The 15,669-nt window shown below is 47.2% G+C and overlaps 1 protein-coding gene and 1 non-coding gene across 2 annotated transcripts in view; one reads left to right on the top strand and one right to left on the bottom strand.

The window, feature by feature from the left end:
* Nucleotides 1-596: 596 nt before the first annotated feature.
* Nucleotides 597-15,669, bottom strand: part of LOC114757215 (uncharacterized) — a 68,023-nt gene continuing 52,950 nt past the window's right edge. Inside the window, exon 2 of the mRNA XM_028946218.1 lies at nt 597-1,715. Within this exon, the coding sequence (XP_028802051.1) occupies nt 995-1,666 (672 nt within the window). The 5' untranslated portion in view covers nt 1,667-1,715 and the 3' untranslated portion in view covers nt 597-994. The remainder of the gene's footprint in view (nt 1,716-15,669) is intronic.
* Nucleotides 14,016-14,089, top strand: TRNAD-GUC (transfer RNA aspartic acid (anticodon GUC)). Its single transcript has one exon. It is a non-coding gene; the product is annotated as a tRNA-Asp (tRNA).

Below are 15,669 nucleotides of genomic sequence, written 5' to 3'. Positions count from 1 at the left end.
GCTTTGCTTTCTTCTTCCAGGCCTACCATAAATGAGGCAGGCGGGGATTTTGTACACAAGGAGAACCTGCAAAAGCATCCTCCCGGATCAGTGATTTTGAAGATAAGGGACTAGACTTTAGAGCAGAGGAAACCAGGGATTGAGTCAAATGAGATTGTGACGCTGAAGTAATGACCTGCAACTGCCTATTAGACTAGACCTGTAAGCATCCTTTGGGAATAGAAAAAGAGATTTCGTTCTGTTGCCCGCTATAGGACCTTAGAAGGCTGCTTATCCTCGGGGGATTGGGCATGCTCCCCCTTTGAAGCCTCCGGCTCCCTCCTTTTCGTTCTACTTAGGTGGAGCAATCCGAACTCTCGACAGAATATAAAAGAGGTTTGTTTTTATTCCTATGTAGACACCTCAACGAACTCATGTGGACACTCCTCCGCCCGAGGACAATCTCTCAAAAATACACATTAAGATGTTGACCCGTTTTTCTTTTCTTTGCTGATTCCTCAAAGATGAAATTTGCCATGTTGCACTAAGTTACTTACGGATGTATGCATGCGGTCCGGGAACACTTTGGGGTGAACACCCATCCGAACAAGTAGGGTCAATAGTTCAGCATTTAGGCCGTAACATTTAGCAACAAAAAAATCTTTAACCCAACAAGTGCTCTCCGAACCAAGCTAGATAGTCTCCTATCACTAGGCTCACCAACCAACCTGGACTTTGATTCTTTTTATTCCTACCGGATATCAAAACCATAAGGATTGTTTCCACCAGCCATGAGTTTCCCATATGACATAAGCGCTCTTGGGTGGGCTGGGCCATTCCATCAAATCTTTGAGAAGGGGCCCAATCTCGTGCTCGACAAAACAGAAAGTATCACGGTACCTTTAGTCAAAATCCCTGTTTTGAGATTTTTTTTCTATATCCGCCCAAAAATGAGTTAAATTGGTCAGAAAAAGGTCCCATTTTTTGACGTTTTGATACCCTTTATATCTATTTTTTAGTTCCGGCTGTCTCTAACTGTTTTATAACAGTCACTCTCCAACTGACACAAACGTTCTTGCATTCGTTCCAAATCTTTGAACTTTTGGCCTAGTCCGCTAAGTTTCTCCCCCAGGGCTGAAGCGCTTTGAGGATTGCTTTCTTGTGACTGGTCAATCGCCTCGCGGAGTCGTTCAAAGTCTTGGATTGCTTGCTGAAACGCCTGTTTTAGGCGCAGTTTTTCTTCTTTAAGATAAAGGAGCTCCTCCTCGGGTGAAGGCCCAGGCTCATCACCTGGCCTGTTTAGATCGAAGGATCGGGCAGGCTCCTCCTCTTCTGGCGGCATGTTGAGGTCAAAAGGCGGTCGTGTCGAAGAGCTCGGACCACTTCCATCCCCTCCGACAGAAAGAGAAAGGTCACCCATGGCGAAAAGGGCCCACTCGAGAAGAACAGAAGAACACCAAAGAAGTGGTATTTTTCCCCACAAAAAATGAAAAAAAGAGAATAGAGCTATTAACAAAAGAAAAGAGATAAGCGAAGTGCTTCGTTTCAGATCAATTCTTCGCTGCAATCGCTTCGATCCACCCCCTCGGTGAAAAACCGTAATACGCCCTGAAGAATTCCTACCAGCAGACTTCCCTGTACTCAAAGTGAATTGTCTAAGTGCTCTCCCCTCTTGGCTTTTTCTCATTGTCTATCTCGCGATTCCGTCCGAATTTTAGCTCCTACTCCTGCTCCTCCTTTAGGATAGGATCGTCGTTGGTCCTTCTTTCACTAATGATCTCACCATTTTCAGACAAAGATGCCCCTCGCGCAGGAGCGAAGATGCTCGAGCTTTGCGAGAGGTTACTATGTAGCTCTCCCGAAGAAGCAAGGGCCCTAGACGAGTAGGGCGCAAACGCGTCTCAAGCCCTCGAGCTGACGCTCGAGCGAAGAAGCAACGGACTGAGCTAGCGCGAAAGCCGGTGCGCCTTAGCTTCGCGCATCCCTTTTCTTGCTGGGAGAGGAGTGTTATTGATTGCTGAGGTAGGGTGCTGTAATAAAATTTTACATACAGCAACCACTGACTCATCCATGACCGGAGGCACGTCCATTCTAAGAACTCGAAATTCTCGGAGTGAGTGAAATACTCACTACCGGGTACTTTCAAGTCCTTCATCCAATCTCTTAACCGGGTTATCATCAAGCCGATCAAGGAATTAGATATAGGCATGCCTCGTCCCAACCACCAAGTAACAGGCAGTCGGGAGTGGTCATACAACGCCAAAATTCTCCTCATTCGTAGAAGAGGGCCACCTGGCAAGGGTATTAAAACCCACGCCACCTACCCGGTGTCGACAATCGATTGAATTTCTATTTTTTTTTGATATATCGACATCAGTCCATAAGGGTGGTGAGCTACGAGGAGGGCCCGCATCGAGATAGGAGAGACATCAATTCTCCCGTCCCGAACACGGAATCTCTTCGCAAACTCACAACATCCCTTATGAGAGATTAAACTCTTAGGTAGGGAAATGGTGACACCTATCTCTTCCAAAAGGAGTTGATAGGCTTTGGCAATCTGTGAGTCAGCTATAACTATGTCATCCCCAAGGATGGCATAGTTATAGAACTTCCTCCCTGGGTCCGCCTTTGAAAGTAGGATCAAATGTGGGAATCTCAACCAACCCGGCCCGCTTCAGACATTTGTTTCCTCCCGCCATCCATGTAATGTAGTTCAGCGCCTCTACCACCTGCCTCTCCCCGAGAAACTTACTCCTCATCTTTTGACTGACCGGGGAAGATCAAACACTTCAATCAATGTGAGATTCGTTAATGCCTCACTGAAGAATCAACCAGAATGCTTTCCATGGCCGACCCACTCCCCTCATAAAACACATTACCGATCGAGCTAAAAAATGGAATTGCACAGGATTCGTTGAAACTTAGTAGAGTGCTTTCAGAGTTCAAGGAATCGTATAAGGAAGACAAGACTCTATCCCCTGTCTTCCCTGCTCTCAGTCAGTCCGGTCAAGCAATCAAGGAAGCAAGCAACCCGGTCTGTCCTTTCCTTTCTTTTCTCTACGAGAAGAGGATGCGCACTGTAGGTATTCAAGAATCGCTTTTGGTCTATAGTGAAAGTAGGAATTGAATCTCATATTAATGAGATCGTTCTTCCGGAGAGTGAAGATAGAATTTCTTATTTATTGGTTGAGTCAGTGCGGTCTCATTCCTCGCATTCCGGGCAAGGAAGATCTCTACGTACTTGTCCAGTCCAGGACAACTGAGATCTTCCGGTCTGCGTGCGTGGGAGCAGCTCAAATAAAGAAAAGTCTGGTCTGGTCTGAATTCAGGCCCGGCCCGCCCGTCTGCTGCTAGATCCGGGAATGGCGCCAGGCGAGGGCGCCGCTATGCCCCGCTGCTCTGCTGCGGCCGGCCCCCGGACTATGCAAAAGAATCGAGGCCGGGGGGTCTCGCCCATAGTGGTTCCCCCCCGCCTTTGGTGATTGACCAAACAAATAGGCCTAGATCTATGCCCCTTAATGAATCGAATGGTCCTTCGACCCCTTCCATTTGATTCCGACGGCCGGCATAGATCTCATGAGACCCGCCCACTATTACTACAAAAAAAGCCCTGCCTTTTTCCTTCGCTACTAGGAGAGTCAGCAACTTCTATTAGCGCCGGACCTTGAGTTGAATTGATCGTGTCATGTGCAACGTCCATCAATGATGGTTCATTAATGTCCATTGATTTAGACTCCTTCTCCCTTCCCAACTACGAATAAGATCGAGAGGCCCGGAGATCTCGAACGAAGTGAGAGGTTACGCAGTATCTCGACCGAAGAAGCAAGGGCCCTAGACGAGTAGGGCGCAAACGCGTCTCAAGCCCTCGAGCTTTATTGTTGAGGGCAGGTCGGCCGGGTCTTTCCCTGTTGTTCTGTTCCCGCCACGAGAAAGACGCACAGAAGAGGTATGCCCAGCGCACGGAGGATCCTTTGAGAGTGTCTGTTGTCTCGGTAGGGAACTGTACGATCTTTTCCCCTATTGTATTGAAAAAATCAAAAAAAAGAGGTCAGTGCTACGGCCCTCTATTGTTTGATCCAATATTGACCGGGGACGAGCCCCGACTTCCATAGGTCCTTGGTTTGACCTCCCGTAGTGGTCCTTGCTTTTAATAAAGCGGAGCGGGGCCAATTTCTCGTACTTGCTCAGTGTACCCCCCTTTCGTCGAGTGCACCGCCCGGTTCACTGGGCTGTTGGCCTACCAAGCACTTGCCCGCTGCTCCTGCCGCCCGCCAAGCGGGCGGAGCGCTCGTTATCCTTACTGTTCTCTCTGCCGGGGCCCCCTCCCATTGCTCTAGCCATAAGCTATGGCAGCTCCAGCTCGAAACCACAGGGGCCCGCCCTGCGAGGCCAGAGTGGGCTCAGCGGTCAGGTCAGCCCCCATTCGAATTACGTTAGGGGGTCTTTCGCTTTTGCCAGATCTAGAGAGATACTACGAGTCCTCCGTCCCAGATTCCATCGCCGCGGCCATCTGGTTCACCGGTACTACCAAAAAGTCTCATGCTTACGTTACTGTTACTGATGGTTTTATTATCTTGGACCACGAAGACCCCGGTCGTGCTTCTGGTTTCCATTCCCATCATCATATTGATGATAAATCTCCTCGCGCTCTGCCATAAGAACTTGGAGTCCGTATCATGGTGAAGGTAAGGTAACGCTGTGATTCTTGCTCAAAAAACAGACCGAACGCGTTCGAGTTATTGGCTCGTCCAACCCGGCAGCATTCATGAGTCGCTCGTTCAACTGTCCCTCGGAGACACGGTCGAGAAGTACCATGCATGGTTGCCCCCCGTCCTTTCTTGCTCTCGGTCCCACCCAGCAAGATACGGCTCAGCCAAAAAACGTGAGCGCCCCTGCGCGAGCCTTATTTTCTTAGTAAAGTAAAGCTTTGGCTCCCTAAAGACTAAAGAAATGGATCAAAAAAGGGGGGACTTCTGCAACGGGCTATGCCACCCAAACCAACTGAGGGAAGTCGCATCAGCCCCATCGCAAGCACCTACAATGTCATGATCACATTGGTTTACCCTTTTTTCTTTGGTAGTTCAACGGACGGTCGCCCCTCCAACAATAAAAGGTAAAAATATGGAAACTTCTCTGCCATTTGGATCGGAGAATTTATGGAGGAAATCGGGTTTTAAATTTCCAGAAACCACACGATTATATAGCCAAAGGGAATACGCCGCGCCTAAAATCATCCCAAGCGCTGCTAATGTGGCTACTAAGCTATTTCTTTGGAAAGCTCCTACTGAGATGGGAAATTCCCCGATAAAGCTGCTAGTACCAGGTGAACTCATATTGGCCAAAGTGGAAGAGAAGGAAATGGTAGAGAGATTCGGCATGGTGCTCACTAAACCTCCGTAATATCTAACAAGTCGAGTCTTATGTCGGTCATATAGAACACCAACACATAGAAAAAGGGCTGAAGGAACCAGTCCATGACTTAACATCGGTGGAATGCTACCTCCAATTCCCTGTATGTTCGATAGAGCCAAAGATTCCCCCCCCCCCACTGATCGGAGTACGCCGATTACCCCCCGAACCGTACAAGATAGTTACCGCCTATCATACGGCTTTCTAACTTCACTTTTTTTTTTCTGGTCGTTCCGCTCTGTCGATCGATGGTAGTATAAGAGATCTGTAACCCCCCGAAATTATTTACATAAGGGTTCCTGCTTTCTACCCATAGTTAGCATGTATCTCCCCGGGTCATACTTGAGTATCACATCGTAGACCCCCACCCCAACTCTATCTTCCTTATCAGTGAACCGGAAATAGTGCATAGGTACTCTTCAATGCAGCGGGGACGAGACGACGTGACATACTACGATCACGTACAGAAGACCTTCGGCTCGGCAATATGGAACCTCTCAACAGCTCTCGTTCCTTTATGAGGTCCTCTCGGGATAGGTAGGCCCAGCCCAAGCCTTTCCCCTCCCCCCGACCGCTGGGATTTTGCTTTCCTTATCTACGTGCGCACTGCGTCAGCACTGGCGAAAAAGAGGTCGGCTTTACTGAAGAAGAAGGGGCGGGCCGGGTGCTTGTGGGCCCCCTCTGCAGCAAGTGCTTGTTGGACCCCCACCCCCGTTTCCCGGGAGGGGGCCGGGCTGTGTCTCCCCAGCGGCCGGCCAGTGGCGGCAGAAAACGAACTCGGGGGGGCTCCGCGCGGTTCGCGTTTTCTTGTGTTGAGAGCTTCTCATTCTCTTATAGAAGCTCGCGTCCACGCCGGGCCCTTCGGGTGTCATATTTTGGCCGAGTTTACCGTACCTCCGGCCCTTATGTTACGCGACCCGTAAGATTTTGTTACGTTCCGCCGCTGTTACGCCAGAAATAAAAGGTTCCACACGAGCTCCCGTTCTGCGGCGTGGTGGCAGGACCGATAGGGGATTGGCTCCGGGTGTAGATAGGGTAAAATCCGTAGGAGTCATGCAAATACATAGGCCCCTTCCCCTCTCTTTTAGATGAATGGGGTGGTTTATTTATAAGGCGTTTTCCGATCTACGGTCCCTCGGAGCGAGGGGTTAGGCAGGTAGTATGGGCCCTCTGACTTCCAGCTATGTGTTGTGCGGCTCCCGCGAAGCGAATGAAGGGAAGCTCGAAGAGCTTACGGGTGAGCTTACGCTTACTCTCAGCCTCTTTGATTGGTAGGCGGGCGGGCTAAGCCCCCTACTTAAGATTCCATTCATAAGGGTCATTTTCTGTTGTCGTGACGCTTTGGTTAGGCCGACTACTAGACTACTAGAGGCTACTTCTAGCTTCTATGGGGGCCTTTCCACTTTGGTGTAGTTCTTTTTTGTATTGGTACTGAATGAACATATCAAACAAAGGCGAGCAGTATAAGCCCTTCTCCGGCCTGGGAAAAGCAGCGAACTCTAGAAGCTAGGGCGTTGTTCACCTTTTGACACGAAAACTATTCCGTTCTCAGCGGAAACCCGCCTTAGAGATTGAACGTCGACTTATCTTATTGCCGTTCAATCTAAGACAGCGCTGATAGCTTGTAGTGAACAGCCCCCTTATTTATGAAACCAACCGAAAGAAAGCAGCCTTTGGTACTTAACTTAAGTGGTTAAGGGAAGCCTTGCTACTTTGTTTGAAAGCCGTTTGCTTGTTGCCAAACCCTTCGCCTTTCTTTTGAATCAAAGTAGGTCGGGGGAAGCTACCGCTTATACGACAGCTCTGCTTCCTCGTCTTGCTTCTGGCAAAGCTTCTACTTTGCTTGCTTCTCTCGCGCTTGCTTGCGCGAAGGCTTAAAGTCCTTTTCGCTAGGTCCAAAAGCTTCCGTCAAAGCGAAAGATCTGATCCAACTGAAATCCCGCATATTGAGCGCAGCGGATATGCGGCTACGGCTAGGCGATCATATCGTGCCATAAAACTATTTTATATGTATAGAGAGATCCCCTTGATATACAGATAGAATAGAAGTTCATGGATAGACAGACATTCCATTGATTCTTAGTTTTGGGGCGCTCGTCGATCAAAATGAATCATTCTTATGGTCTCTCTTCGCCCCCCGCCCCGAAACTGACCCACAGCACAGCGCCCATTCGCTTCGCGCGCGGGAAGGCAACGAAGTTCAGTTCATGAGACCGCGGCGGAGTGGAGCAGCCGCGACACGAAGTGTCGCCTTACCTTAGCTGGATCTCGCTGGTGCCACCTAAACGGTAGGTAGGCGACGGATGTGTGACGTTTGGAGTTGTCGTTCGTGCACCTGTCCCCAATGGAAGAATGAGTGATCCGTTCCCCTGCGGATCATGGCCTTACCACTCGGTCCCCGATGGCCAGCGGGGGATTCGGTATAGCAGCTTACGCCCGTTTGCGCTGCGCGTTCCCGCTGGACTGGACACGTGTTAGCTGTAGGAAGTATGGTTCCGAAAGTGACTTCGGTTCGCCAGTTCAGGCTCAACTCCTCGCTTTACGTTAGCGGACCTACAGGTCGGGCCGGGGCTCTGCGCTCTTTCTTTCTGTGTGGGACGATGCCGGGGAGAGAAGGGAATGCGTCGAGGCGGCGAACAACAACAACACAACTACATTTTTTTTTATTTTCCCTCCATCCATGAGATGAGCCCAGTGCATTGGACCGATGGATAAGAGAACTGAGCTGGCCTAAACTTGGGCGCTCTACGTACGATGTAGACTCCATCAATCAGATACATATCGATTTCTTTCTGATGGATCAAGAATAGATAGTTGTCTTATCAATAGATAGAAATAGGAGATTTCCCCTTATTATTGATGGATTCCCTCTCTATCATTCCTACTCTTTCGATCTATCAGAACGGATCAGGCTATCTATCAATCGATTTGAAAATAGCACGTTCATCTCGCTTTTCGTTCATTTCCGCCACGCCAACATAGCCACCATAATAAGAAGCAGGCGAAGCAGCTAGAAGCTCTAGCTTCTAGCCCTTGAATTCTTATTCACGAATGAATTGGGAAAGCCAACAGAAAGATTCGATTCAGACTTCGTAGAGCCGGTGCTGCTGTTGCCTGCGCGTAGGGCCCACTCCCGTCCCGGGGCGATAAGGGGCTTTTGTTTTTGGAACAGACGGCAATGTTTTGCTGACGCCTTGAATCAAGCTTTTGTTGCGACATGCTATGTTTTCTCCCCCATTGCTAGTAGGTGGATGGGTCGCACGCCCGGCACACATGTTTTGGCCTTGTGTGTCCATAACTAAAAATAGGTGACCTAACGGCCGCCGCCCGACTAAACATACCAATAGTCACCAGATTCATATGGGCTACTGAGGAGTAAGCAATGATCTTCTTAAGATCGATCTGTCTTGAAGTGGTCAAGGAAGTATATATTATAGCAATCGCGCTTGGAGTATAAATGAAAGGAGTGGAACAAAGTGTCGCTTCGGGAAACATGGGTATTGAAAATCTTAAAAACCCGTGGGTTCCCAATTTTGAAGGAATTCCTGCCAAGATGACGGATCCTGCCGTAGGTGCCTCTACATGAGCTTCGGGTAACCAAATATGAACTGGTACCATAGGCACTTTGACGGCGAAAGAGGCGAAAGAAGCAATCCATAGAAAGATTTGGCGCCGCTCACTAAATTCTGTGGTTAATGATATTTGTAAATCGGTGGTCCCTGTTTGGAGAAGAATCAACAGAATAGCTAATAGCATAAAAACAGATCCAAGTAAAGTATAAAGGAAAAACTGATATGCTGCCTTGATCTTTCTTTGTCTCGAACCCCATACCCCTATAATAATGGTAGAGTAAGGGGTGGCCCCAAAGCGGAATTGACCGGTGGTGGTTGGTCGAAGCTCCAGTAGGTAGCCACTCCCTTCTCAGGGAACCGTACGTGAGACTTCCGCATCATACGGCTCCGTCCCGAGCTTCCGTCGTCGGCCCTTGTCATTAGACCACTATCTATGCATGTATTTTCAGCCTGGACTCTCGAATCTTTTGCTTCTCGGGTGGTGGCGAACAATGCAGCTTGCGTTGCGGGAGATGCCCGCCCTACGGGCCCGGCCCGCTTCTCGCCCGAAAGAACCGCTCACTAGCTAGCCGGACTAGTGGGGGGCCCTATCTGGAGACATACTGAAAACCATGCCTTTCGAACCGCCCGTCTTCAAAATAAAAAAAAGGGCTCGTTGGGAAGAAAGATGGAGTGCGGCCTGTAGAGCACATGTAACGCACAGTCGGGTTGCTCACGCAGCGGATCTCTCTCTCTCTATATATCTGTAGATATATAGAGAGAGAGATGTGAAAGTAATAGCCTTATGTTATGGCCGCCCCCCGACTTACGGCTTTACGCTACTACTACTGTGATGTGAGCGGTTCCAATTGGTTTTTGTTTCCCAATTATCCTGGCCGGAACTTGTATGCAGCACTTGTACGAAGGTGCATGCATAAAGGTTTGGAACTCTTTTCTTATCTGAATCTTAAAGAAAGGACCCTACCCTATTCTCGAACCCTCTACCGAGCTTAACCCTGCCCGCATTTCCGGGGGCCAAAGAAATGTCTCCACCTGCTGCCAACAGTCTTTCTTCGGAATTATACTGAACGGGTCGATCCTCCCCTCCCTTTTGTTTTAGCAACTTATCCGTTGGTCTCCTCACCAAGAGCTCCCCGGCGACGACAGAGGAACCAACCCGCCTGCTGTGGCGGGGCGGCTTTTTTGTTTCACAATAAGACCTGGACGATTATCCCTACCCTCGGTAGCTTACGAGTTTACGTCCATCCCTGGTTGGGTACAGTTTCCTTTCGATTTCTCCCTTGTAGCCGTTACCCGAATTCGCGCAAGTGTGTCCACACCCCCCAAACAGACTTGACGAGGAATCCATTCTCGCGAACAAACACAACCCCTACACACACCTAGGAGCACCCCTTCCTGCATATCCATACAAGACCCGAGTAGGCGGGTCGAGGTCCTACGAGGTACCCACTACTCGGAGTACCATCCCAAACAAAAGGAAAAAGATGTGTCTGTCAGGTTCGGTTCGTCTTAGTTGGGTTGGGCGGGTTCGACCAGAAATGCTATGCTTACGCACAAGACTACCCCTCTTCCCGAAAGCTTCGCGGGGACTACTTTACGACGACGGACGACCGCCCGTAGGGGGTTTACTGCACAAGGCCCCTGCAGAGGAAAAGCTTTATCCCAGCGAATATAAGATGCTCAGCTCCGCACAACATAGGGATTAGCACGCTTTCGGGAAGAACATAGAATAGTAGAAGATCCAGCATGCGGAACACGGCGATCATTAGAAATTCACGAATTAGAGATGCTGTAATATACTCTTTCCCATAACTTCTCATACCAGACCAACCCACTAAAATGCAAATAGGGATCAGAAATGTGGTCAATATCACGAAGAATAAAGAGATACCGTCTATACCCAAATAAAAATTGATGTTTTCATAAGGAAGCCATCGAAGGCTTTCCACAAATTGAGATTTGGCCGTAGAAGGATCGAATTGTATCCGAGGAACAGGGGAATACAAAAAAGTAATAAGAGAGGCACACAGACCAATCAATCGTATCGGTCGTATTCTTGAATTTGGAATGAAAAGAGGAATAATGCTTCCTAGCACGGGACACAGAATAGGACCACTTAGATCAGAATAGCATTCACAGAAATGTTCTAACATAGAGTATAATCGAACATTGAAGAGATTAGTTGACAACAGTAAAAAAAAAAAGATGGGCGCCTAATTCCAATACAATAGGGGTCTCTCAGTGCAAGCAAGTCAGCTGAACACCGTGATGGATGAGTGAGTGGGTAGGTGGGTTAGGTGCACCTCTCGTCCAGTGGGAAGTCTTGAGGCTAGTCTCCTCCCCCCCCCTTTTTCTACTTTTCCTCTCTCCTTTTGTTTGTGCTTCTACCCGGGCTTTTCATTTTTATAGATTTATAGAGACCCGAGGAAATTTTTCTAATAATTTATGTAGCCCGAAAAAAAAATCCAGGATGACGGCTTTCATTCAAAAGACGAGTAAGGGACGGGGAGGGGGAGGCTCCCGAAACCAAACGAGAAACGACTAGAAGGAACATAGGAATTAGCACCATTCCTATGAGTGCTTTTGTCTCGAAAAGCCAAGCGGGCAGGCAGCCCTCTCTCTCTATCTCGGTCTCGGTTTAGCATCATATATCGATCTGGAGAAAATTTTTTTTTTGTTGTAATGCGGATTAAGGAGCTGCTCCTCCATGCTGTGGCTGTGGAGGTGGGGGCTGTCGCCGCCTGATAGAGGCGGAAGCCGGGGCCACCGGAGCTATCTGCGTCGAGTGTGTCGATTGAAAAAGGAGGGGAGACAACTCAAATGCCAGCGAAAAAATCGAAAGAGTCGTGCCGTTCAAAATGAAATTTTTCTAAGATTCATTGCTCGATTTTGCATGCTCTGCTCCCAAAATGCGGAGAGACTTTCGAGGGCAGATCCGGGTTGGTTGGTCCGGAAAGTCATGGGAGAGGCGGGCTAAGTGAAAAAAAAAATAATATACTGGTGCTACTATAGAACCTTATGAATCACGCACGGCACACTTTCTATATCTCCTCCGTATACAAGGTGAACAGCTTACAGCACAGCGTGTTCGCCACCACACCGGCTGGCTAGTGCATTGGCCTTACCGTAATAGGGCCGAGAAGTATGACCCTTCGATTATAACGCCCCATATCTCGTGACACGCGGAGCGTGGCATTTCCTTTTATAAAGTCAGTATAACTTCTAACCAAAAGATTCATTCTTTATTTTATGAATCAAGTACCATTCAAAGAGTGCATTGCCTCTTTGAGTGAAGAAGAGAAGGGCTTTGTATAGACACCCTTGAGCCATGTTCGTCGCCCTAGGCTCACCATTATTTCATTTCATTCGATTTATTGGTTCTAGCTCCAAAGAACATATACATGGAGCTATGTCGACTTATGTACGTCTCGTTGACCAAACGATCAGGTATACCACGCCACGTATCATCCCCTCTTTCTATAGAATAGAGGAGAGATAAAGAAAAAGAAAAGATATAGCGATCGTGCCGTAAGACCTTGTTCGTTTCTACTTGACGTTATTTTCCTCGGGTTTTTTACATTACATAAGGCCTTTAGGGCTTACTTAGCGCTTGCGCTAAGGATCTAATCAGAGTCAAACTTGGATTTGAAAAAAAAAACCTTTCCGCCGGAATACAAGTGTACTCCTTGATCTTTAGTAAAGGCGGATTAAGCCAAAAAAAACATTTTTTTTTTCGAAAAAAGTCTCAACGTCCTCGTTGAGAGTCGCTCTGCGAGACGTCCAGTAGTCTCTGACTTGGTCTTCGAATCGTAAGTTTCAGCCCGTTCCCAGCGCTCTCAGGTTGGCCCTTCTACTTGACTAAGTAGTATTCTACTCGTGCAGTGGGTGTATGGGCTAGCCCCCTCCTGCCGCAATGGTGTGGGGCGTCAGAGGCTGTTGCCCCGTGGCCAACTCGAAGGGGCTGAAGTTCGACGCAGAGCTTTTTGGTTGTTAATTTATAGCAGCACTGAGCAACATCCAACAGCTCCAGTCCTTCTGGTTGGTTTGCACTAAAGTGCCTTAAGTAGCCCTCGAGGAGTCCGTTTATTCTCTCTGTCTGAGCTTTCAAAGATATACCGACCGTAGGTATCTTACTTACCATCAGATACCGACAGTCGTCTTCTAACATTACCGACCTTTAAATATCGGGTTTTCATCAATTTCCCATAACATAAAAAAAAGCTCTTTTCATCATCAGAAACAACCTTATTTCTGAGACCTCTTGCATTGCATTACCATAACGAAATAAAAAATCAAAAAAAAGCTCTTGTGACTCGGAATGAACCTTTCTCGGTGGAAGAAAGGAATAGCGATGGATTCCTATGAAGCATTCAGGAACAAGAAGAAAAAATCGGACGACGAATTCTTACGTGGTCCAAGGAAATCAAAGGTCCGCTTCCACGATTTCATCTATATCGAATCTTAATATCAGAATAGCTTATATAGTCATGATTCAATTCAGGTCCACTGACTTTTGATTTCTTTCTCTTCGGATCTGATTGGAACATTGGAGAAGTAGGAAGACTTTGGCGGGCGATTCATAATGGGTATCTAGAATATCTATGTTCTAGGACATAAAATATGAATAATGAAAAATGAGGAAGAGTATACCCTGTAGTGACATAGCAGTTCTCCTAATCGACTACTTATCATCAGAATGAACATTCAACTTAAAAACTAATAAAAAAGCCAGGCGGTTACCTTTTTTTTCATATCTATATTCTCTGCTGAAAAAATGAAGACTAAGTAAGAAAGGAGTTTCGTGGAAAATATATAAGCCCGGATTTGAATCGATGACTTACGCCTATTTCTTAGGGCGTTTAAAGAGCGTGACTCTACCGCTTAGTTAAAAGGGCCCATTTGATTCAATTCATGAATTAGCCCTGCATAATAATATATATATTATTATATATAGTATATCATCCGTGTCTCTGTTACAACACGGCGAAACTAAATGGTTCGAATGAAATCCAATGAGAAAAAAAAGAATTTTTAGGCTGTACACCTAATTTTCCTGGGATTGTAGTTCAATCGGTCAGAGCACCGCCCTGTCAAGGCGGAAGCTGCGGGTTCGAGCCCCGTCAGTCCCGATGGATAGAAATCCAATAAAAAAAAAAGTAAAAATAAATAAAAAATAAAAAAAAGAGAGGACGAGATTAACTACCCAGGACTGCCTGCTTCTTCATGACAAGGAAGAATTGGACAAAAAGGTTTTTGCACTTGAATCAGCTGTTCGGGAGGTATCGCCTGCAGTCTCTTTCCGGAACTAATTCCTTCTAGGTTGCATACATATATAATCAGGGCTTCTTTGAAAGAAAATGCCTTGTTAGCCATTGAATCATCATCGCTTGGGAAAGAAGGGATTGTTGGATGCCCATAGGATAGAGAATAGGAAGATAAAGATCTTAACGCCCGGTTCACTTGAAGAGGCCCCTCTATTCTTTTATTTACTTTACCTGCTCCTCGATGCGGAAAATAGGCTTCGGGATACTGTTTGCGCACGAATGAATTTATATATCGTAACAATCACTTCAAGCAGTGCTATCTCCGGATGCAAGTCCATTCTTGGACTATATTTTCGCCTTTTGATATAATGCGGAGTGGGATAGCATTTTATATTATTTCTTCTTGGCGGATTTGAGAGCCTTCAAAAGCTTTTTACTATCGAAAAGAGGCCTTATAGCCCGAGTCCTGGACCACTTGGAACGACTGACAGAAGAAAGAAAAGGGGGGAGGGCACAACTAGTAGTTCCCACACCCATTCCCATTCCATTATGGATTCGAATAGCTAAGCGAAGGCTGAATTGAATGGACGAGTAAGGACGGGAATACGAGCTCAGCTCCTTCATCTCCTTCTTTATATACGTCGCCATTTCCGATCTGTCGTTGACGGCCGATTTCAGACAAGAAGAAATGGTAGCGGGGGTCAAGGGAACGAATTCACCCGCACTTCATTCAGCTTCCGGCGATTGAGTGGACGAAGGGATCACGGTAGATTGATATATTCATAGTACCGCTCCCGCTACTCATAGAAGTGCCTAGCTCAATGGATAAGGGAGAACATCAGCGGAGGACATAGAGTGTCTTGCCGTCAGGTACGAAACTGAAAGGGCTTAGCCAACGAGTTCAAATGCTGAAAAAATAAGTGAATGAGCATTGGGCCGCTCAAAGACCATAGGTACTATGAGTTCCGGGGTCGGACAGCGAAAGAAAGAATTTTAAGCTTAAACTTAATTCCATCCTCTCCCTATCGGGAGAGCTACCGTACCCTCTCGCTTTGCTCGAGGTACAAGTAACCTTCGCTTACATCAATTCTATTCAAAAGCTTAGGCTTGCTTTCTTACTCTCGCTTAGAAAGAGTGATTTCATACCATAGCTACTAACTAGTCTTCTATTTTTTATCTTTCACTATCTCCGAACATCAGGTATTCTTCTATTCGAAAGAAGAGTGTAGGAACAGCTGAGCCTATCTTTCTTGTTTGGTTTGAAGACGCTTAGTGTACAACTTGTACTAAGCTCCGCCTATACGGGATCAACTGGATAAGCTGCTATCTATTATTTCTGAAAAAGGGATAGGCACAAGCACGTCATGCCCGACAAACTAACCTTGCCTTGCATTGGGGAGATCAATGAACAATGGGACTGACCAAGACCGTCCACTCAACTCAAG

This window comes from Neltuma alba, unplaced genomic scaffold (genome assembly GCF_004799145.2).
Source record: "Neltuma alba isolate B1F8T4 unplaced genomic scaffold, ASM479914v2 tig00010580_pilon, whole genome shotgun sequence".
NCBI lineage: Eukaryota > Viridiplantae > Streptophyta > Magnoliopsida > Fabales > Fabaceae > Neltuma > Neltuma alba.
The sequence above is the reverse complement of the archived record's forward strand: the minus strand, read 5'-3'. Positions and strand labels throughout refer to the sequence as shown.